This window comes from Phyllostomus hastatus, unplaced genomic scaffold (assembly GCF_019186645.2).
Source record: "Phyllostomus hastatus isolate PE091 unplaced genomic scaffold, TTU_PhHast_1.1 phas_contig_402, whole genome shotgun sequence".
In the NCBI taxonomy this organism is placed as follows: domain Eukaryota; kingdom Metazoa; phylum Chordata; class Mammalia; order Chiroptera; family Phyllostomidae; genus Phyllostomus; species Phyllostomus hastatus.
In genome coordinates this window covers 3373530-3395180 of record NW_025333873.1, presented here as the reverse complement: position 1 = coordinate 3395180, position 21651 = coordinate 3373530, and the positions used below count along the sequence as shown (strand labels likewise).

The following is a 21651-nucleotide window of genomic DNA, read 5'->3' as shown; positions in this document are numbered from 1 at the left end:
GATCTTAGTTTCATACTATTTTACCAAGTAATTCCATTTCTAAAAATATATTCAGACTTTGTATAATTTTGTACAAAATTATGTGAGGTTCCCAACTATGTAAATATGTAAAAATAATAACTTTAAAAAGTTAACAAAAACTATATATATATATTCTCCAGATATATATATATATTCTGGAGAATAGAAGAGTAAAAATATGTACAAAGGTTTATGTTCCAGAACATTTAATGTAGGAGTATTAACAATGAAAATTTGGATATAAACTGTATCTGACAAAAAGATGAATATGTTTAAAAATTGTGGTAAAACTAAAGGATGAGAAATGGCAATTCAAATGATTCCAAATAACCTGTGATGACATAATAAAATGCCTGTAATTAATTGAGCTTAATTTATTGAAATGTCAGCTATAATAAAAATACAGAAAGCAAGTATTGACAAGGAAGTGGAGAAACCGGAACCCTCCCACATTGCTGGTGGGGAATGTGAAATGGTTCAGACACTGGAAAACGGTCTGGCAGCTCCTCCAAGAGTCAAACATACAATTACCTTGAAAACCAGCAATTGTACTCCTAGATAGATAACCAAGAGAAATGAACACATATATCCACATAGAAACTTGTGCATGATTGTTCATAAAACCATTACTCATAAAAGCCTAAAGATGGAAATAGCCCAAATGTCCATCAAAACAGTTGAATGCATAAACAATGTGGTACATCCATAGAAGGGAATAGTATCCAGCCATCAAAAAGGAGGTGATACTGATACAAGCTACAACTTAGAGTCTCAATAACATAAGAGAAAGAAATCAGATATAAATGGTCATGTTTTATGATTTTTTTCTATGAAATCTCCAGAATGGACAAATCCATACAGACAGAAAGCAGACTCGTTGTTGCCAGGGGATGTTGGTGGGGAGTAATAGCTTAAAGGATACGGATTTTGTTCTAATTTCGAAACAAGAGTGAGGTGGAAATTTGCACAACATTGTGAATGTATTAAATGCCACTGAATTGTTCATACTTTAGAATTGTTAATGGTGTTATGTGAATTTCGCCAAAAAATAAAAATAAAAAGCAACATAAATATGTTCTGCTACCCAGCTCTGTTCCCAGCCCTCACCCCTAAAAAAAAAAACAAGTGCTAAACACCCCAAGCTAACGCTCTGGGATAGCAAGAGAGCAGAATTAAACCAAGATGTTAACCTCCTGCTTTGCGGGTGGGCACAAAGCCGCGTTGTGCTCAACGATCTCACAGACCTCGGATTTAAAGCTCAGACTAGGAGAACCCATGAAATGTCGGAGTTGCAAGGGGCTTGAAATCATCACCTGGATTTGCCCAGGGCATCGTGACTTCAGGTTGGCCCCAGAACTGGAAATGGAGGCCAGGTCTTCCCGCACACCGATCCCACCAGCAAGGCTTCGCAGAAGAGTTGGGTTTTAGGTTGGTTTCTTTATTTTTAAAGCCTGGGAGCTTCTAATGGGCAATGGATTGCGGGCTGGTTTTGCAGGTCCTTGGAGACAGGTGCAGGTGTGAGCCGGATAGGGGCGGGGGCCGGGCCGGTTAGGGGCGGGAGACCAGTGGGCCTGGCCCTGCCCCAGGGCCCCTCTCCCCGCCCGCTCCGCAGTCCCGCAGCGCGGGGTTTCGGCGCAACCGGATCCCGCTCCTTTCTGCAGCCCTCGATCAGCTCCACGGTTTGTATCTTTCTTGCCCTGGTCAGGACGGACAGATCCTGACAAAACGTTGGTTAATTGATTGAGTGAATGCGTTTCACACTAGGAAAACAGTAGGATTTTATTGGCGTCCTCCGAGAAAACGCGAAATAGCAAAAGCAAGCGGTCGGAGCCGCAAACCCGGCTTGCGCTTTGCAATTCTAGAGCAAGCACGCGCACTGGACCCGCTGGTCAATGCTGCGCAGAAACTTAGGGTTGCGGGCGGGATCTCTAAGCGTCAGCAATACCATAGAAGCCAATGAGGGCGGGTGGGGGGGGAGCGGGGAAGCTGGGTGTCGGGTGTCGGGTGTCTGTGTATTGTTTGGTGTTGTGGAAAGCAGGGAAACGGAAGGGAAGTGTATTGCCCGCGTTTCCGACATTTGGGTTGGGAAGCGGGTGCTTTCCTCGCACTATAGTCTCCGGCTTGCTCTGTTCTGTGTGGTTTGGAGGGGCTCGGCCGGGGTAAGCTTCTTTAGAAGGTGGAGTCTGGGCTCTAGAAAGTTCTAAACATCTCGAATATCGAGCCCTGGGTAAGTATTAGAGGGTAGCCGGCCGAACACGGGAACAGCCGAGCCTTCGATAGCTCAGTTGGTAGAGCGGAGGACTGTAGTGGATGAGCTGTGGCAATCCTTAGGTCGCTGGTTCGATTCCGGCTCGAAGGACTTCGGGTCTCTTTTTTCCCTTTTAACTTCCATTTAATTCAGTCCTCTCATGAGGAAAAAGGCAGACTGAGTTTGCGTGAGTAGCCGATGTTCGGTAAAATATATTTGTAATAAGTAGTCAGGGTACGTACAGTACAACCCTGTTGTGAGTTAAATGCAGAGACATTCACATGTGTTTTAGTTTAAACAAGGCTTTATTACTATTGCTTACGTGTAGTTATTCCTGCTTTTTTAAAGTTTTGCCCACGATTCCGCTGTACTCTGGTGTTAAATAAATATTCTGAATTTTGGTTGGTCTACCGGTTAGTACACAGCTTGCAACAACCTGTAGGGTAAAGGGAAGAGCACCAGTAACAGCCGGGGGATTAGCTCAAATGGTAGAGCGCTCGCTTAGCATGCGAGAGGTAGCGGGATCGATGCCCGCATCCTCCACTTAGTTTTTGCCCACGCTAGAGGATCCCCTTTCAGCGGGAAATCACCGAACCGGTGGCGCATTTGTAGTACACTGAGACACGGCAGGCAGTGGTAACTTTCATACTTTGTCCTTTTTATTTGAAGGTAAGTCCTTTCCAGTTTACTTCCTGGTCATTTTGTGTTTCCCTCCTCTCCACTGGCAAGCCGTTAACTATCTTCCGAGAAAACGCGGGCAGAACCCTTCCGCCGGGCCGAGCCCCCAAACGGCACTGGCTCAGGCACCGGTCCGCGTGCAAGGGAGCCCTGCGCACTGGCCAATGGCAGCGAGCTTTACTGGGCGGGTAGCCAGCTGTACATGTGGCCAATAGGCGCGAGACTTCTTGTTTCCTGGCAGAGCGGGGTCCCGGCACCGCGGCGCTAGGGTTTTGTTTGGGTCCTGGGGAAAGGGCCCGGGTGCCGGGGCCCGAGGTGGCGCCTCGCTAGCGGGAGAGGGAGCGGGATCACCGGCCCAGAGAGAGGTGAGGGGCTCCGCGTGGAGTGCGGGCCCCGCCCGCCCCGGCGCCGCCCCCTTCTCTGCCCTTTCAGCCCCGAGCCCCTCTGGAATCCCACCCGCCCCTCGACCCTGCTTTCCCGGCCCCACCCCCCCACTCCGGTGGGCTCACCTCTGACCCCTGTTCTCGGCCTCTTCGCCCTCCCTCTACTGTGAGTCTGTTTTGACCTATTCCATGCCTCCATACCCCACCCCGCCCAGGGCCAGCTGAGTCCTTCAGAGTTGAGAGTCGAGAAGTCACCCCCCTGTCCCCAGGTGGGTCTCGACCAGCCACTTTTTGGGGGGTACTGACAACACCCATTATTCACCCCAACTACCAGAGTAGCCTGTTCAGGGACTCCAGTGCTTACAGGGCTGGAGAAGGGTGGAAACAGACCTGTGCGCTAATTGGAATTGAGCTGCAGTCTCTAGGTGAGCAAGTGGCTTCTGCCCAGTTTCCTTTGGCTTGTCAAGACCACACTTTTCTAGTTTTTTCCATAATGAAAAACAAAAAAGGAAAAACCAGCCCTTCCAGGGCTCAGGGGAGCAACAGAAGAGCGCCTGGTCGGTACTTAGTGAGGACAAAGGAGTGGAGACAAGAAGCTGCCCATTCAAACTTAGAAATTTGTTTCTTTCCACTCTGCTTTGCTGGGGAGGCGGGGGAGGTGCAGTCTAGGAAGCAGAGATCCCGAATGGCCCCTCTTTCAAGATGGCCATGTGTTGCGGTGGGTATATCAATATCTTAGCTAGGTTTGGGCAATCTGACCTAATTATATTTTCTAATTTTGGGCTTCAAAGAAGCTTAGAGTCTAGTATGTCTTAGTATTTCTCTGAACCTAGTTAAGCCACTGAATATTTCATTTTGGAATAGCCAAGCTGTGGTAAAATGGAGTCCTTTCAGGTCAGTTGTAACCCTTAGTCTGGAGACAGAATACTGCTTGGCCTTCAATGGAAGACCTTTTCTGGCAGGGAGAGAGCCTCTTGCTTCCTAGGGCACTCCCTAAGAGTAGCTCTCATTTATCTGGAGATACCCAAAAAGCTCGTTTTCATTTTTCCTCTCTCCCCTCCCTAACCCACGCCCCCTTTTCCCCAGCTCTCAGGGCCAGAGTGCGGCAGGAGGATGCGTTCCCAGCCCCGCCATGGAGCTGCGCTGTGGGGGGCTGCTCTTCAGTTCTCGGTTTGATTCGGGGAACCTCGCCCACGTGGAGAAGGTGGAATCTGTGTCCAGTGATGGGGAAGGAGTAGCAGGGGGGGCATTAGCCCCCACCGGCAGCACTGCCTCTTCCCCCGACTATGAGTTCAACGTGTGGACCCGACCAGACTGTGCTGAAACAGAATTTGAGAATGGGAACAGGTAAGAGGAAAGTGCAGGAGGGTGGAAGAAGGAACAGAGAGGGGATGTCCCTGCCCCCAAACCCGTGGTCAGCCCTTTGACTTATAGCTCATAACGACACACCACCCACCCTGCCTTCTCTTCCAGCCCTCCTCCCTCCCTCCCTCCTTACTACTCTCCTACACGTCCTCTCTCCAACCCTCTCGGACCTAATGACCCGTCTCTCCAACTCTGGCCTTCAGGTCGTGGTTTTACTTCAGTGTTCGGGGAGGATCTCCAGGGAAACTTATCAAGATCAATATTATGAACATGAACAAGCAAAGCAAGCTGTATTCCCAGGGCATGGCCCCCTTTGTGCGTACACTGCCCACCCGGCCACGCTGGGAACGCATTCGAGACCGGCCCACCTTTGAGGTAAGTTGTCCATGAGGAGGAAAGAAAGACTTGGGTGCTAAAGGTGGAGGAGGGAAAGTGAAGAGGACTCAGTACTGAGTACTAGGCAGGCAGGACCCCGGGTGTCAGTGCCAGCTTCGCCTGCAGTGCTAGCAGGGGTCCAAGATGAGCCCTGCCTCAGGAGACCTCAGAGGAGCTGGCTGTCACACGGGAAGCCTCAGAGGGAGGGAAGTTGGTAAATGGGGTGGGGGTGTGAGGTCACCAGTTCTGGTGACTTCAATGGGATCTTTGTTGTGACACTGATGGCTTGTTGGCCCCCCCCTTTCCTCCTCTGCTGCTCAGATGACAGAGACGCAGTTTGTGCTCTCCTTCGTTCACCGTTTCGTGGAGGGCCGCGGGGCCACCACCTTCTTCGCCTTCTGCTACCCCTTCTCGTACAGTGACTGCCAGGATTTACTGAACCAGCTAGACCAGCGCTTTCTGGAGAGCCACCCTACCCACAGCAGGTGCCAGGCCCGTTCTGACTCCTGCCACACGCTCCTGGACCAGACAGCACCTCCGCTACTTCTGGAACTTACCCTCAGAGCCCTGAACCAAAGCTTCATCAGTTCTTTTCTCTGTACAGAATGTGGGACTTTGGGTACCTCTGACAAATACATTTCTGTGTGACCTTGCTCAGCATACCGCCACTTACTCTACTCACCCACCTGTCCAGGTCAGGCCCTTACTATCCCAGCTCCCGCCAGTTATCCAGAACTTGGCCAGCACTGCCATTGCTCAGCACACCTTTGTTCTGTCCCAATAAAGGGCAGCTCTCTTTGTCTGTGCACAGCAATCCGTCCTCCAGAGCCATAAACTGGGGTGGGGGGTGGGGGGGCAAGTTCATCCCGTCCTCTACTTGGCATTCTGGCAGCGCACACCCGTCCAGATCCTCGGCCTCCCTTCACACTGGGAGGAACTGTAAGGCCCCAAAGGTCAGGGTGAAGCACCAGATCTTGCAAATCCTGGGGACATGACAAGGCCCACCTATTGCTAGGACTTTAGGGACTTCAACTGGCTTAATGAGTTTTACCCCTGCAGCCCCCTGGATACCATCTATTACCACCGGGAGACCCTCTGCTATTCCCTGGATGGACTTCGTGTAGATCTGCTAACGATCAGCTCCTGCCACGGGCTTCGCCAAGATCGAGAGCCCCGTCTAGAGCAGCTGTTCCCTGACATCAGCACCCCCCGGCCATTCCGCTTCACGGGCAAGAGGGTGAGTGGGAGTAGAATAAAGGCAGGACCCTGACCTGTCCCCAGTCTGGGCACTGTTGATAGCTTAAGGCCTCGTCATCTCTAGGCGTCTTAGACACAGCCTCTGCCTGCGTCCTGGGACAAGTGCGACAGCTGCCACTCCACTTTACCAACTCAGCCAGCTGGAAATCCAGTGGCTGCTATTCCGGCCTCATCCCACCCCCTGCCCCCGCCCTCGGCACAGTTCTGGTGGAACCGAAGTGTGACTGACCTAATGACTGCTCTCTTCTCCGGTCAGGTATTCTTCCTGAGCAGCAGGGTGCACCCTGGGGAGACGCCATCTAGCTTTGTCTTCAATGGCTTTCTGGACTTCATCCTTCGGCCTGATGATCCCCGGGCCCAAACCCTACGTCGCCTCTTTGTCTTTAAGCTGATTCCCATGTTGAACCCTGATGGTGTCGTCCGGGGCCACTACCGGTGAGAAGCCTCCCCAATCTCTCTGGGCTGGTCCGGTGTCCCTCATGCCCTACATCTCAGTACTGTCAGCCTGTCATCTACCTCCTCCTGTGTCCCCAGCCCTCTTGCACCCCAACAGGAGCAAGCCCGTGTAACTGTCCAGGGACCCGAGAAGGAGTGGGGTTCCATCTAGTGGCACGCTCCGGGCGGGGCAGAGCTAGCATAGCCGCAGGTGCACCCGGGAGCTCTCCTTAGGCTTCGGTGCAGATGTGGTGGCCGCGCGAGGAGAGGGCCTGTCCTCGGTTCTTTCTTTCCTGAAGCCGCTCCCGCCTCTCATTGTGTACTGCCTCCCAGAGTGTCCCTTCCACCTACGCTAGTGTCTCCCTCGCTGTGCAGCCCTCGGGACCCTGCCGCAGGGAAACCAGCTCTGAGCTCCTTGTCTCCCCACAGCACAGACTCGCGTGGAGTGAATCTGAATCGCCAGTACCTGAAGCCCGATGCGGCCCTGCACCCGGCCATCTACGGGGCGAAAGCGGTGCTTCTCTACCACCACGTGCACTCCCGCCTGAACTCCCAGGGTCCCTCTGGGCAAGAGCACAGTCCTCCTCTCCCCCCGGCAGCTCCCCTTTCTGACCTCGAGAAAGCCAACAATCTCCAAAACGAGGCTCACCTTGGGCAGTCATCCAATGGGGATCGTCCTGAAGCCTGGACGCAGACTGAGCCAGCAGAAGAGAAGGAGCACAGCGTGTGGATCATGCCGCAACGGTCCACTGGGGCTGAGCAGCCAGCCCCCGACACCATCCCCCCCACAGAGAGTGGGGTCGCTTACTATGTGGACCTGCACGGACACGCTTCCAAGAGGGGCTGCTTCATGTATGGGAACAGCTTCAGTGATGAGAGCACCCAGGTAGGAGCCCGCAGACTTGAGGGTGAGGGTGGGGAGTGTCGCAGGTTGGGAGATAAAGGTTAGGCCGTGAACAGAGGGAAGGTGACCTTCTGGCAGGAAGGCCTGTGGCCGCAAAAGGTGGACGACTTCTGAACAAGCCACAAAGGGCCAAGAAGGGATGGCACTGGGGCCAATTACACCATGACCTTGCAAGAGTGTCACGCTGTCGGCATCGTAGTCTTTTCTAGAGTTTGGGAAACCAGGGGAGAAGGAAAATTTTGCATTATTGGAGAGAAGAAGCTCAGAGCTTAAAAAGAGGTAGAATTGCACCTTTCCAACACCTGGAAATAATGTCAAACATTCCGTGAAAACTCAAGAAACGCTTCTACTGCTGATGGTTGTGAAGGTATCTAAGTCACATGGCCCCATGCTTGCCATCTCTTCCTTGCCCTTGTCCCTTCTTTCTCTGTTTCTTCTCAGTTCCTCTTTTCCTCCCCCAAACAGGTGGAAAATATGCTGTATCCAAAGCTCATCTCCTTGAACTCAGCCCACTTCGACTTCCAGGGCTGCAATTTCTCAGAGAAGAACATGTATGCCCGAGACCGCAGAGACGGCCAGTCTAAGGAGGGAAGTGGCCGGGTTGCGATCTACAAAGCCTCAGGGATAGTCCACAGGTTGGAAGGAAACTCAGATACGGTTGTTGAAATCACTTCCCTAAAGAAAGCAATACCCAGTCCAGGGGGTTTGAGGGGCAGGGAACGACCCAAGTCTTCTCCAAAGGCAGGCCCGCAATTAGCATTATTGGTGTTAGTCTGGGACTCCGCCTTTTGGGGACTTTCTCGGGTGTGTAATACAGTGCTGAGATCAGTTGCTGGTCGTTAGAAATTAGGACTTCCTGTTTTTGTCCTTTTTAGACCACATAGGCTGTCCCCCGTAGCTCTGTCCTGATTCTGCCCAGGTAGGACACTGATAAGGGTCTCTGTGTCCTAGCTACACACTCGAATGCAACTACAACACTGGACGCTCAGTAAACAGCATCCCTCCCGCCTGCCATGACAACGGTCGTGCCAGCCCCCCGCCCCCGCCGGCCTTCCCCTCCAGATACACGATGGAGTTGTTTGAGCAGGTATGAGCACGTGGGATAGATGGGGAAGAGGAGACCCTCAGAGTCTGGGAAAGCCTTTGTGCCTGCTGCCTGACTCATGTCCCCTGGAGAGAGGCTCGCCACTGTCGCCCTCTCGCCGCAGTGGTTATTTTCTCAGCTAACAGAGCAGGCCCCTGACTGCACTAGTACTCAGAGGGTGGTGCTAGTGGCACTCTTCCTGACGCCGGCGCCCCCCAGCACAGAGAACCCCCTAGTATGTCTAAGTCAGGTTCTTGGCCTCTGAGCTTGTCTTCCTAATATGGATTAGTTCACTCCTGGCTAAAATCACCCCCTCTACAGTGATCTTGGTGGTCCCTGGTGTCCTAGGGCACACGAGAGGAGTAGAAAGAGCTGCGGGTTATAGGAAAGATCCAAGTGGTTTCTGCTGGGACAGCTTCCTGGCGCCCGCCAGAAAGCACACCTGTCCCAGATTATAATGGATGAGGGCCCCCAAGTGAACAGTGACGAGGAAGTGACTCTAAATCCACTTGTGATGAACAGCCTAGCCTGAGCGTAAAAGTTAAGAGTACCCATGGGACAAATAGGAGGTCTGGCCTCCTTCCCTTCCACTGTGCTGTGCACCGCCTCCCCAACACCGCGGCCTTGGTTGGAAGACCAAGACGTTGAGCCGAGCAACCCCCACAGGTGGGACGAGCGATGGCCATTGCGGCTTTGGACATGGCAGAGTGCAACCCGTGGCCCCGCATCGTGCTTTCGGAGCACAGCAGCCTCACGAACCTCCGGGCCTGGATGCTGAAACATGTGCGCGGCATTCGGGGCCTGAGCAGCACTGTGAACGTGGGTGTCAAGAAGAGAGGCTCTCGAACTCCGCCCAAAGCCAACAAGTAAGACCAGCAGGGCGGAAGGGGGGAAGGGCGTGAGAGTGGAGCAGGGCTCCAGGGCAAGGAACTCCCAGGGATTTGTGTTCCTTTCCCACTTCCAAAAGGACCACATATTTTCAGAGTAGGTTAAAATTAGTAAGATTCGTTCATTTTTTGAAAACGGGATCCTCTTCCCTTTTATTTTGAACTATGTACGAGGTCTGTCTAGACAGTATCCAGCCATGTAAGCTGAAAAGTAGGCATTTTTTAAAAAAGATACAAGAAACGCTGTACATGGGACAATGACACCTCAGTCCCCTTCAAAGTAGGCACCTTGGGACCTCACACAGTTCTCCAGTCGCCATTACCTCCCCCGTCATATTTTCCTGTATCTCATCGATAGTCTGAAATCTCTCCCATTTCAAAGGTATTTTAGTTTGGGAAAAGCCAGAAGTCACAGGGTGCCGTAGGGGGTGCTGAGTCACCTGGGTGATTTGATGTTTCACACACACACACAAAAATGCACAAAGCTTTACACATGAGTGGGTACATTGTTGTGATGAAGCTGCCAATTGCCAGGTGTCCACAGCTTTGACCTTCTGAATCATCCAAATAGCTTGCACAGAGAAGCGTTAGAGCTTAACACAAAATTTGATGCAGACTCTTTGCTCTACTCAGTCATTTTGAATGTGACGGCCACACAGTACACAAGCTCACTCAATGGTACCTACTGCCCCCACTGACTAGTGCAGTGAAGTCGTCATTGTTCACACATGCGCATTCCAGTCCACTCTCCTTGGCTGCCAGGCTACATCAATGTCATGCAAACTGTTCTCATTAGATTAACAATGGCTGGACTTTTTCTGGACAGACCTTGTATATTAAATATATAGGTAACTCTCTCTGTATATCTTTTTATCTTTAAAACTCTATGCCATGTGGTTAATTGAGAGATGTAAGAGAGAAAATTAAATTGGGTAGGGACGTTGGCCTTTTTCCGGACAGACTTCACACTTCCCAGATACCTGAAGCCAGGCTAGGGGTCTCCGTGCTCCAGAGCCCTGCACGAAGTCGTGGGGGGTGGGGAGAGGGGTGCTTGGCCTCTGGCTGTCATGAATGCCTGGCTAAGGGCTCCGAAGGCCCTCACCAAGGCAATGAGGGAGGAATCTCCTGGGAGTTGAAGCAGCCCAGGAATGGCCCTCTGGCTCTTGGTGTTTTCTGCAGGAGCATGTATATATATGAACAAGGGTTCCTAGGCATTCTTGAGCTCAGTGGGTGTGCCCAGGTTAGAGACCTCAGGCATCATAAGAACTCTTCCCTTCTCCCATGGAATGAGTTTCTGTGCCTTTTCACGCCAGAGGTGAAGGTTTACTGAGCACCAGACCACGGGGAGAGACTTGGGACGCAACCCCGGCCCACAGTGAACTCCCACGTGCTTCTTTGCAGCGGGTTGCCTGTTTCCTGCTCTGAAAACACGCTGAGCCGAGGGCGCAGTTTTAGCACTGGCACAAGTGCTGGCGGGAGCAGCAGCAGCCAGCAAAACTCTCCACAGATGAAGAACTCCCCCAGCTTTCCTTTTCATGGCAGCCGGTCTGCGGGGCTGCCAGGCCTGGGCTCTAGCACCCAAAAGGTCAGCCACCGGGTGCTGGGCCCCGTGAGAGGTAAGCTAGTCTGGGAGCCCCTGCGACAGGTGTTCAGTTGTTTGGGGCATTGTTGGGGGCAGTGAGAGCGTCAAGATACACACTTGGACTGGTGCCAAGGAGTGAATCAATAAAATTAGTTTGTAGCAGAATCTGCAGCCTCTCCTGCGACCTTGGTGTTTCCTGCGGCACGAGCTCCAGAGCCGTGTTGTGTGCGGCACAGGCGGGTGTCCTGGGTGTCTGCGCTCCAGCACGTGTTGGGAGACGGGAGCTTCTAAGTGTAAACCACTAGGGGAAGCAGGGCCCGTTGAGACGTGGAGTCCCCACTTCCACGACAGTGTCAGGCCGTCTTGTGGGAGGAAGCGTAAGGAATGCCCTCACAGCCCAAACTACAGCAGTGTAGAAGGGCGGAGAATCCTATCCCAGGTCCTATGAGCCAAAATTGTTCCTGGCTTCAGAGCCTGCTCAGAAAGTGTTACGAAAAGGACTCCAACTTTTCCAAAGAAAAAGGGAACTACAGACGGATTCTGTTGGAGGCTTAAATGCACCAGGCTAGCCTCTTCCAACAGTGGCCACAATTGCTCAGCCTGGCATCAGTAGCCCTAGTTTGGCCTCATGAGACCCTGCCTGATAAGACAAGAGATTCTGGGTCACAGTGTATTCCAGAAACAGAGGGTCCTTTAGGGAAAGAGGAGAAAAGGACTATGGAGCCATTTCTCGGCCGTTGGGGGCGAGGCTGGAGCAGCGCCACCTGTGGAAGCACATGGAACCACAGGTCAGCGTTGTCTGCAGCTTAAGGGCCGCGGAAGCCTTGCCAGAGCACGGAAGCCTTGCCAGAGCACGGAGGCTTGTAAAGTGTTACGTTTTCCTGGTCTCCAAGCTGCACTCGTCCTTGCTAGCACTTCCTGCGCCTCAGCTTTGGGTGCACACCAGCAACAGGCACTAGTTAGAGCGGCCACAGAGGAGAGAGCCAGCGGTCCTTCCCAGCTTTGACCAGTGCAATGTTCGACCTGCAACCTGCACCGTAGTTACCTCGGCTTCTGTTCTGGGCCCCACTCCTTGAGAGTGTGTCTTCACTGGAAAAGGGCACTTTCGCCTACTGTGCTTGAAGGAGCAGTGAAGTGATAATAGTGCCTTATATTTAAGTAACACTAAACAGTGAACAAAACAGCATCACATATATTTCCTTTAACCCTCACGAGGACCCTGTGGGTTGAACGGTGTTGGTGTCTTTCTCAGTGAGGAAACGGAGGCTGTTTGATGGTGCCGTGTCTAAGGCTGCACAGCTGTTGAGTGGCAGGGTTGTTCACATGTAGGTTTTTCATGCCCTGGTATACCCGAGTTTCCCATCTTAAATCTGGATAAAGTTTTTTTTTCCTTCTCATTTCTTTTCCTCCTAACTCATAGTTCTTGGGAAGGAATATCAGCACTGTAAACTCTCCCTCCCTTCCTACAAAAGGGAAGGAGGAAAGAGCCTGCTCTGGGTCCTCACTGGAGGATTCCGGGCAGTTCTGAACACCCTCCCTGTCTCCCTCCCAATGCAGAGCGCTGTATTAAGCTCCTTGAGTGAGGGACGTGAACTGTGTTTCTGTTACTTCCCCAACTAACAGAAAATAGGCATAGTCAGTACAAAGTGATTCCTAGTTGGCTGATTTGAAATTTAATAGGATATAGAGGACAGCGAACACAACATAGAAGCACACACACATTATAAACATTCAGGGGACTCGGGAAGCCTCTGTCACAGATAAACACAAGAGCAATTAGCCGAAAAATGTTTAGTTGAGAAATGACTTTGACGAATGTGTGGCGGTCTGTGGTTTGACAAAAACATTCCAGAGACGAGACAGACAGCCAGGACCGGCGCTGCTCTGCAGAGAGGGCAAAAAGCGTACTCGCTGGCTCGGGGGCCAGGCCCTTTCCTGCGGAGGTCAGGTGAAAAGAGGTGGGAGGAAGAAGACATGTCTTGAAGACAATGACTATGAGTTAACAAGACAGATGTGCTTCTGAGGATGATGGGAACAAGAGAGTTGTGATAAAGGAAAGACGTGAAAAGAGCCGTCTGAACCGTACATACCGGGCAGGGAAGCAGAGGCGGCACCCTCGGAGGGGTTTATACACGAGAAGACCGGCGCCTGTCCCAGGGCTGGGCAAGGAGAGGCGAACACATGTATTAGAAACGGAAGTGGCAGGGCTCAGTGATGCGGGAAGAGACACAAACTCAGCTTCGGGGCTGCCAGCTCAGACAGAAGACCATGGTGACGCAGGGCATTGCTGGGAGGAAAATCCTATCACTGTGACTCCGTCTCCCGCAGACCTGCGTGGACAGCCCGGACTGTCTATGTGGAGACGCTCTGCAGGCAGAGAAGGGCCAAGCTGTGCGAACGGTGACGTTGGGTGGGACCTAGGAGTCCCCCACACACAGGTGCAGGTAAAGCCAAGGGAGAAGCTGTGTTCCCCAGGGTGAATGAGCTTAGAAGCCAGAACAGAGAGCTGGTTTGAGTAAAGAGACATCCCAGGGGCTTGAGTAAATATTTGTAAGAACTGAAAAAACTATGTCTGTAAAGTAGAGGGGTCAAGAGGCTTGCTAACAGTACCAAACCAGGAATCTGAGGAGTGAAAGGTCAGGTCCTGGGAATTTCGCCTCCTGTGTTCTCTTGGGCATTTGCCGGTGCTGCGGTTCTGCTGCTTCGTCTCAAGTCCCTGCTCCGACTCCAGGACGGGAGCCTGCCCTGGCTCGGGACAGGGACGCAAACCGTGGTGTCTGGACTTGGCGTCTTGGGCCCTTGGAACAACTTCTCTGTCTAGTGTGACGTGTCTGTAGTATAGCTTCGGGACATTTCCTTGGTGCGCACATCTGGCTCCTTGGCCTCTGCCTCATCTAGACACACTTGGAACACACTCGGTGTTCCGAGACAGGAAGAACACGCCCCTGAGGTCTAACTATAAAGCAGCTATGCTTTCCAAACCCCAAAATGGGATTGCAATTTGATAAAGGATTTTTTTTGTCTTGTGAAGTTATTTAGAAGGAAATTTCCACTAATGTATACAAAGTTGTATCACGTTTATACATTTAATTAGTGACTATCCTTTATTGGCTAGAACAAAACGTGAGATTGGGCTATCCAGGGAATTTCAGGAAAGATCTAGGCAGCCCAGTCAGAAGCTTAAGGCAGAGGTTCAGGGGTCTAGTAGCCAACTTGCGGCGAACAGGAATGTTCCCGGGGCAGAAGGCTGGAGGACTCTGAGGAAGCCTGGACTCTTGGCGCCCCTGACCACAGTGCCAGGACCCTCTTTACCTCCTCCTCCCCTGCTGCCAAAGAGGCTGTGAGCACTGCCTTCCCAGACCTGTGGTCAAGTTCCCATGCACTGGCTCAGAAGCAAAGACGGCATTAGCAGCAGCTGCTGCGGAGGAGGAGGAGGGAAGGTCACTGGGAAGTACCTAACGCAGTGATGGAGTGAGGCAGTCAAAAGTCTGCAGGATACCGGAGCGATAGCGGGTGCAAACAGAGCTCAGAGGAGGACTGGGGGAGGGCGGCGAGGTAAACCGGCACCTCTTACTGGTTATGTACTGACGAAAACAGGGCAAGGACTGGGGGTGGGGGGGTGGCGCAGGGGCAGTGAGATGCCCAGAACACACAGTCTAAGAAGGCACATGCTCTCAGGCTCAGGCAAGGGCCTCCTTACGTTGTGCACCCTAGATGCCTTACTTAATCCAGATTAGTCCTAGCCCTGGGTTCAAGGAGCAGTCTTAAAAACTGAAACATATGCCCTGGCCCTCAAAGCCACCCGGTGTGATACTGGGGTAGAAGACCAGGGACTTAACGCTGAAGTCTTCAGCTGCCGTCCTGTCACCGCGACTCTCACTCCTCCCAGCTCTGGCGCTTACACCTGAGGTTACGAGAACCGTTTCCCAGCCTCTGAGCTCGGTGATATCTGAGCTCAGCTGATAGCGTTTGGTAGAGAAGCTCAAGTCCAATGGTGGGTGGAGGTCCTTCAAGAAGTGAGTCAAAGGACACAGGAAGAGGGCCTCTCCACTGTCACCACTTCTACTCTGTCCACTGCAAACAAAAGCTTCGTGCTAAACAGCACAGCCAAACCTACTCGATGGCAGGAGACGTCTCCTGGCACATCCATCTATTCCCTCACCACCTAGCACTGTGCCTGGCACTGCATGATCAACAGATATTTGCTGAACAAATAAAAGGCAACAAGCTGGGAGGTGAATGAATGCTTGTCTCACCCTCCCACCCCTTGGGGGGGGCATGCATCAGGTCTGCAGTCATCCCGGGGGTTCAGTAAGATGTGGGCTGCTGCACCTCGGGAGAGTTCCCAGGGTGTCTGGGGGGATGACGCAGGACCTAGGCACAAGTCATACACCTGCCCCTGTTCATCTGAGACCTTAGAACACCCACTCTGGTTCATACAGTGCTGAGGTCAGTCTAGCTCTTCCTCTCAGGACTACCCTGACATTCCAAAGTAGAACCCACAGCTGGTTACCATAAAACATCACCTCACGCCCTGGCCGCCGTGGCTGCGGCCTGCAAACAGAAAGGAGGCCGGTTCGGTTCCCGGTCAGGGCACGTGCCTGGGCTGCAGGCTGGGTCCCCAGCTGGGAGCATGTGAGAGGCAACGAATTGATGTTTCTCACCTGCATCGAGGTTTTTCTTCATTTCTCCCTCCCTCCCTTCCCCTCTCTCTAAAAATAAATAAAATACATCACCTCACAACCGCTGGAAACAGAGCTAATCATGTGTCACTCTTAAACCACTGTTTCTACCACTCGGGACCAAGAAACAACCGGGTTGGGGCTCCTCCCTTTAATTCTTGTCTCTGAGGGGACTAAGTAGGCCAAAAGCCAAAACTCGAGAAACGGCTGTGTGCTCACATTGCCAAGTTCACAGGCAGGCCTGGTCAGGTCTCGAGAGAGTCTGTTATTACTTGAAATGCTATCTTTAAATGCCTTCCACTTTCCCAGTCAGGCTTCTCCCCTAAACCAGACCTTGTCTTCTATCCTGAAACTCCTTAGGGGCGGGACTCCTGAGTTGTAGCCTTAGTATCTTTCCCATGATCCCTACATTTCACACTTTTTTTTACATCATTTGCTTGTTTAGCTTCATACCTTCTTGGGTATCACACAGTTTCTTGTGAGACCCTACAAGTCCCAAAGGCTTTCACCCATCCTTGCTTGTTCTTTCTCATCCTTCCTTGGGACAGGCGAGGCTTCACCCCTTAGTATATTTTCAATGTGCTTCTGTGTATGGAGGTTTCTCAGGCCATCTGGAAACCTGCTGTTTCCCCCTTTACCAAGTTCATTGCTTCTGCCTGCTGTGTACCGTCCCTTGGACATCACGGTGACATCCGTCTTACCCAAAGAACGGCCCAGGCCTGGGTTCGACAGCATCCCCAAGTCATTGGTGGTGGGTAACGTTTCGGGTTACCTGACTGTGGGCTTGCTTCTCTGACTTCTGTTGTCTTACTGGCATTGCTGTACCAGCTCTTACTGGCCCCCTAAGTTCTGGCTGTTCTGAACCTTGGCTGTAGTCTTAGACACTAACTGGTACCCAGCATCTCAGCAAACTCAAAGTTAGAGTAACTTCCATCTTCAGATCTCTCCCTTTCTTCTAGTCCTTATTCATGTAAGTATCATTTTTTTTTTAATTTTTGGGACCTCCCAGAAGTTGCCTTATTACTGCCAGTTACTGCTCAGTGTAGCTAGACAAGATGAAGTTACTGTCACCTACTTCTTAAGGCTTTTCACATGTGACATATGTTGCTTCATCAGGTGTCAGCTGGCATCCTGACACTTCCATCGAATTCAGCTCCATGAATGCTAATAGCTCATTCAGTTCGGGAGCATTTGGCACCGGCCACCCCTCTGTGCTGAGGAAGGACCCGCCAAACCCGAAAGCCTTCCTCCCCATCTAGTCACCGCTTCTGCCCGGGGGGCATAACCACAGGCCCTGGGCCGAGGACTGAGCCAGTGCGTGGTCTACAGTGGGTGTCTGCGCTTTAGTAAACAAAACACTCAAGGTCTTTGTCCAACAGGCACTGGGATACACAGTGTTAGACTCAAATTCTAATTAGAATATTGGCAAACATTTATTGAGTACTTGGTATATGCCAGGTACTATTTTAAGTCTTTTACATGTACTAATTTAATTAAGAAGACAGAAACCGTAAACAACTACTAGCCAGGTAAACAAAGAACAATGAAGAGAGAACAATGCACCCTACCTGTACTGGTCAAGGAGACCTCACAGAGGTGACATTTGAGATGGGACGCTGTCCAGGAGGAAACAGACATTGCAGAGGAGCCTCACGGCTAGCAGCCCCAGAGGTTGTAGCGGAGGGCGTGCAGGACCGCTCGGCAGCCCACTGCGGACGTGCAGACTGGAATCGCAGTGAGCAGGATGTGAATGCTATGTGCAAAGGTTTAGACTCTGTCCTGTAACAGATCTTCATTATCTCCCCCATGTCTGAGCCAACAGGACTTTTTTTGGGTCAGGTCTGTGTTTCAGAGTAACAATTTCCAGCACCTGTGCAAAGGATGGCTTGTAAAAGGGAAGAGACTGATGGGGAATTTTTTTCAAAAGCCTGAATTAACGAAAGACCTGTGTCTGGACACTGTCAATGGCAGGGGAGAATAAAGAGGGAATTCAAATGAAGGCAGAGGCAGGACTGTTGACTGGGTTAAACACAAATCTCAGCGTGAGGGAAGAGTTGAAAGATGAAGCGACGTTTCCAGCAGATTCTTCATGAACATAGAACAAAAGGATGGGGGGAGAAAATGGGTTTTGTTTGGGTCGTGAAAGGTGGCCAGGCAGAACTGTCCAGTGGACCCTTAGAGCTGCAGTTCGGGAGAACGGGCTAGAGGGAGACTTGGGAGGTGACGGTGTGCTCAGCAGGAGAGGACCAAGGAGCAAATGAGTAGTGGGCAGCCGCCGCCAGCTCAGGGGCAGAAGGGTAGTTGAAGAGGAGCCGTTGGAGGGAGGAGGAGAGCCTAGGAAGCCAAGAAGAACGAACTGCTGGGTGAGCTCGTTATCTCCAGAGCGGTGAAGCGGCACATGAGGGCTGGCCCAGACCTGGGTAACTGCAGTAGGTATCAGAGGTCTTTCCACTCATCTCAGATACACTTCAGACAAGGGGTGCCGGTGTGATGACAGGCTCGACGACAGGCCTCTTCTGACCAAGGACAGCTAGCGGGGCAGTGGAGTGACAGTGCCTCACTTATTTGTCCTTTTATCTGCTTGTGTCCCTTCCACGCAGAGCCCCGAAACCAGGACAGGAGACAGCGACAGCAGCCACAAGCACATCGCCAGACTTCAAGCAGCCTGGCCCCGTCCCCAACTCCACCCAGTTCTGGCCCAGCCTCCTCACGCAACATGGGCTCCTGCCTACTGCCCAACTCACTCAGCATATCAGGTTGGTGCCCACTCAGATCCAGGTTGGTCAGCGTCCTTCCTTACCACGCAGGGCGTGGAGCAGGCTCCTGACCAGGCCTGAGGAAACCCCTGCAGCTTCATCACCACCTGACCTGGTCCTCCTCCTCGACTTGATGTAACAGAGGCCACTCCAGACTAGGGGCATCAGTTATCTTACCAGATTATCCTAAACCCCGGCCACCCACGCCCTGGTACAGGAAGCTGGAATTTAATGAATGTCTTGGTATAATAACAGTTACCATTTACTGAGCATTTACTCTATGGCAGGGACTGCTCTAAGCATGCCCTCTCAGTTAATTCCCACTTTTACAGTTGAGAAACCTCAGGATTTTTCTTACCTTATTGCAGCTCCCTGACTGCGAGAGCTGGGCAACACCGACACACTGCAGCGTGAAAGCAAGCATAGGCTTTTCCCATCGTCACTGCACACGTGCGACCATATTGTCCACACAAAGCCCGGCCGCCTGCTCTCATTTCATTATGTCCCAGCTGTATAAGCGACTGGATGAGGATGATTTCTGAGACTCCAGTCCAGCATCTCGTACTTCCCTCAGAGCCTGCTGCTCCTAGTCCGTTAATTCTCGTCACTGGGCAGCCCTCAACCCGCCTGTTGTGGGTACTGCCGACTTGATCTTGAAATGCTCACACATCTGATTGGAACAGGCTCTGAGGTCTATAGATTCATAGTTTAGTCTGAGTGAGTGCTGACGCACGCTCTGATTTGTTGCTGCACCCCTCGGACCAGACTAGAGCATACCAAGCTTCTCCACCAAGGAGAACCACTCCATTTGGTCATGTCCGGAGACATTTTTGATTTGTTACAAACAGGGAAGGGGTAGAGGCCAGGGATGCTGCTAAATACCCCACAACGGCACAAAATGTCAATGTTGCCAATATTGAGAAACCTTGATCTAAAGGAAGTTACCGCTGCTTCTCTATGGTCCCTGCCTGGTATCAGTTTGCTTTTCTTTCTTTTCAAAAGATTTTATTTAGTTATTTTTATAGAGGAGAAGGGGAGAGGGAAACATCAATATGTGGTTACCTCTTGCACATCCCCTACTGGGGAGCTAGCCTGCAACCCAGGCACATGCCCTAGACTAGGAATCAAACCCACAACCCTTTGGTTTGCAGGCTGGCACCAAATCCATTGAGCCATACCAGGCAGGGCTGATAATCAGTTTTCTTTGTTCCCTAGGAAACAGCTGCTCATTCCTGTCCTCAGGGGACAAGCCAGAGACTGTCATGGTGATTGGGAAAAGTCTACTAGGAACTGGACCTCGGATCCCCTGTATCAGGACCCGGATGCAGGTAACGTCGTCAGGTCTTCCCCCGCCCGCAGCATAACAGCATTGGCAGAGCCCAGCGAGGACCTGTTCGGCGGGGTAGCAGGTGGGAGAAGGCCTAGCACTGCTTTACCTGTCCCCACCCATATCAGAGCTGCTCTGGTGTCTGAGTGCCTGTCTGTCCAGTGTTCCCGTGTCCTTCAGCCAGGTCTCTTGCTTGCTTCCAACCCATGTTCCTGCTGGATATACCCCAACCTCAGCCTGCTAGTTTTGGCTTCGTCTGCCCCTGCCCTTAGCTTCTCCTCTCTTTCTGCCCAGACCTGCCCGAGGAGAGTTACCGCCAGGAGGGGTCCCGGATTCCCCAGGTAACACATCTGGTTGTTGCTCCTAGGAACAGCTGTGCCACCAACTCTGATTCAGTCCCGATCCCTGTGTTAGGTTGGCTAAAGTTGGGAACAGGCAAAAGGTGACTGGATGATGGGTGAAGCACTAAGCTGCCCTGGCCAGGCCGAGGCACAGAAGGCCCTAACGAAGACCCACCACTCCCCCAACGTCTTTCTACACAGTACTGCTCTACTCAGCCAGATCCTGGCCGTAGTGTGGCCACGGAGGTTAAACGGCAGATCCTTTTGCCTCCCCTAGTTAAATAAGACTCAACATATAGTTATTACAGATTGAACCCTAGAGTCTTAGTATCCTGCCTTACCCTCACAGCTAGGGGCAGTGCCCAGGAATTCAAGGCCCAGTACCTGTGCTGACCGCTATACCATACCCTCACTCATGGAAACTCTAGAAGCAAAAATATTCATGGAAGAACCCAGCCTCTTAGCCCATCCCCTATCTACAGGCTAGGCCCAGGCTGGGCCGGGGCTCACCGCCGACTCGCAGAGGGATGAGAGGCTCTTCGGGCCCCACATCCCCTACCCCCCGGACCAGGGAGAGCAGTAAGCCAGAGCCAGGACCCCAGTCGGCACCAGGGTGAGCCCGAGGGTCCATTCCCTCACCCCTCACCCCACCTTTTTTTTTACCCTTCATTCTCATTTCTGCCATTCAGAATCATCATCTTCCTTCCCTACTCCCTTTGACCCCAACAAGACTAAATGTCCTTTTAAAATCTAGCTCCCTGATCCCTCCCCCCATCACGGCCTCAGTCTCCACTCCAGTGTACAAGAAAACAGCCGTTAGGGACTAAAGCCCAGGAGCTTGCCGGCTCCAGCATCAGAACACCGGGCAGCAGTCACCCGGCCTGTCCTTACCCTCCGCGCCGCTCTCGTTCCCAGCCCCTGGCCGCCACACCAGGAGAAGGGCAGCCTCCCAACCTGACTCCTCTCTTCTCTGTTGCAGGCTGCCTCGGGCCGGGCCCCCGCGGCCCCACTCTGCCCCTGCCTTCTCTCCTACTTCCTGCAGTCCCTCTGACTCCCAGCCTCGGACTTGTTACAGCGGGGGGCCCTTGGGCCACCCTGAAGTTTGTTTTGCCCCTAAATCTCCCCCACTCACTGTTTCTCCCCGGATCTGATGCCTTGACCTTCATGCCCAGGACACAGCCACAAGATGGGGGACACAGTGAGAAATGTGCTAGTCCCCTCCCTCAGCTGCTGATTCCATGGGACAACGGCAGCTCCTGGGAATGCCAGCCACACTGTCCTGAGGCATCGCAGAGCGTCACCTTGAGACAGGACACAGCAGGGAAC

General features: G+C 52.2%; 1 protein-coding gene and 2 non-coding genes across 10 annotated transcripts; all 3 read left to right on the top strand.

The window, feature by feature from the left end:
• The first annotated feature begins 1648 nt into the window (after positions 1-1648).
• On the top strand, positions 1649-21544 carry AGBL5 (AGBL carboxypeptidase 5). 8 transcript variants are annotated; one of them, XR_006786346.1, is made up of 17 exons: positions 3197-3312; positions 3665-3755; positions 4417-4677; positions 4899-5070; positions 5392-5555; positions 6130-6307; positions 6584-6762; positions 7192-7648; positions 8132-8301; positions 8618-8753; positions 9417-9616; positions 11039-11253; positions 18502-18657; positions 19873-19985; positions 20279-20325; positions 20808-20938; positions 21305-21437. XR_006786346.1 is itself a non-coding variant. In XM_045844409.1 (16 exons), the coding sequence occupies exons 3-16, from the start codon at positions 4463-4465 to the stop codon at positions 21474-21476; spliced, it is 2574 nt and encodes an 857-aa protein (XP_045700365.1). In that variant the 5' UTR covers positions 3197-3312; positions 3665-3755; positions 4417-4462; the 3' UTR covers positions 21477-21544. The 8 variants fall into 8 exon arrangements, 7 of the variants coding, with proteins under 7 accessions (XP_045700369.1, XP_045700368.1, XP_045700367.1 ...); XM_045844409.1 differs by lacking the exon at positions 20808-20938 and having other exon boundaries at positions 21305-21544; XM_045844410.1 differs by lacking the exons at positions 3665-3755; positions 20808-20938 and adding an exon at positions 3546-3599 and having other exon boundaries at positions 21305-21544.
• Positions 2292-2380, top strand: TRNAY-GUA. The gene is given in 2 exon segments: positions 2292-2328; positions 2345-2380. It is a non-coding gene; the product is annotated as a tRNA-Tyr (tRNA).
• On the top strand, positions 2740-2812 carry TRNAA-AGC. Its single transcript has one exon. It is a non-coding gene; the product is annotated as a tRNA-Ala (tRNA).
• Positions 21545-21651: the final 107 nt, after the last annotated feature.

Bases quoted from the DNA above. Each gene is read 5' to 3' on its own strand.
- AGBL5 (XM_045844413.1), top strand. From the start codon at position 4,463: ATGGAGCTGCGCTGTGGGGGGCTGCTCTTCAGTTCTCGGTTTGATTCG. The intron at 5,556-6,129 runs GTGCCAGGCCCG...TTACCCCTGCAG, and splicing joins AGCCACCCTACCCACAGCAG to CCCCCTGGATACCATCTATT. The intron at 20,326-21,304 runs GTAACACATCTG...TCTCTGTTGCAG, and splicing joins AGGGGTCCCGGATTCCCCAG to GCTGCCTCGGGCCGGGCCCC.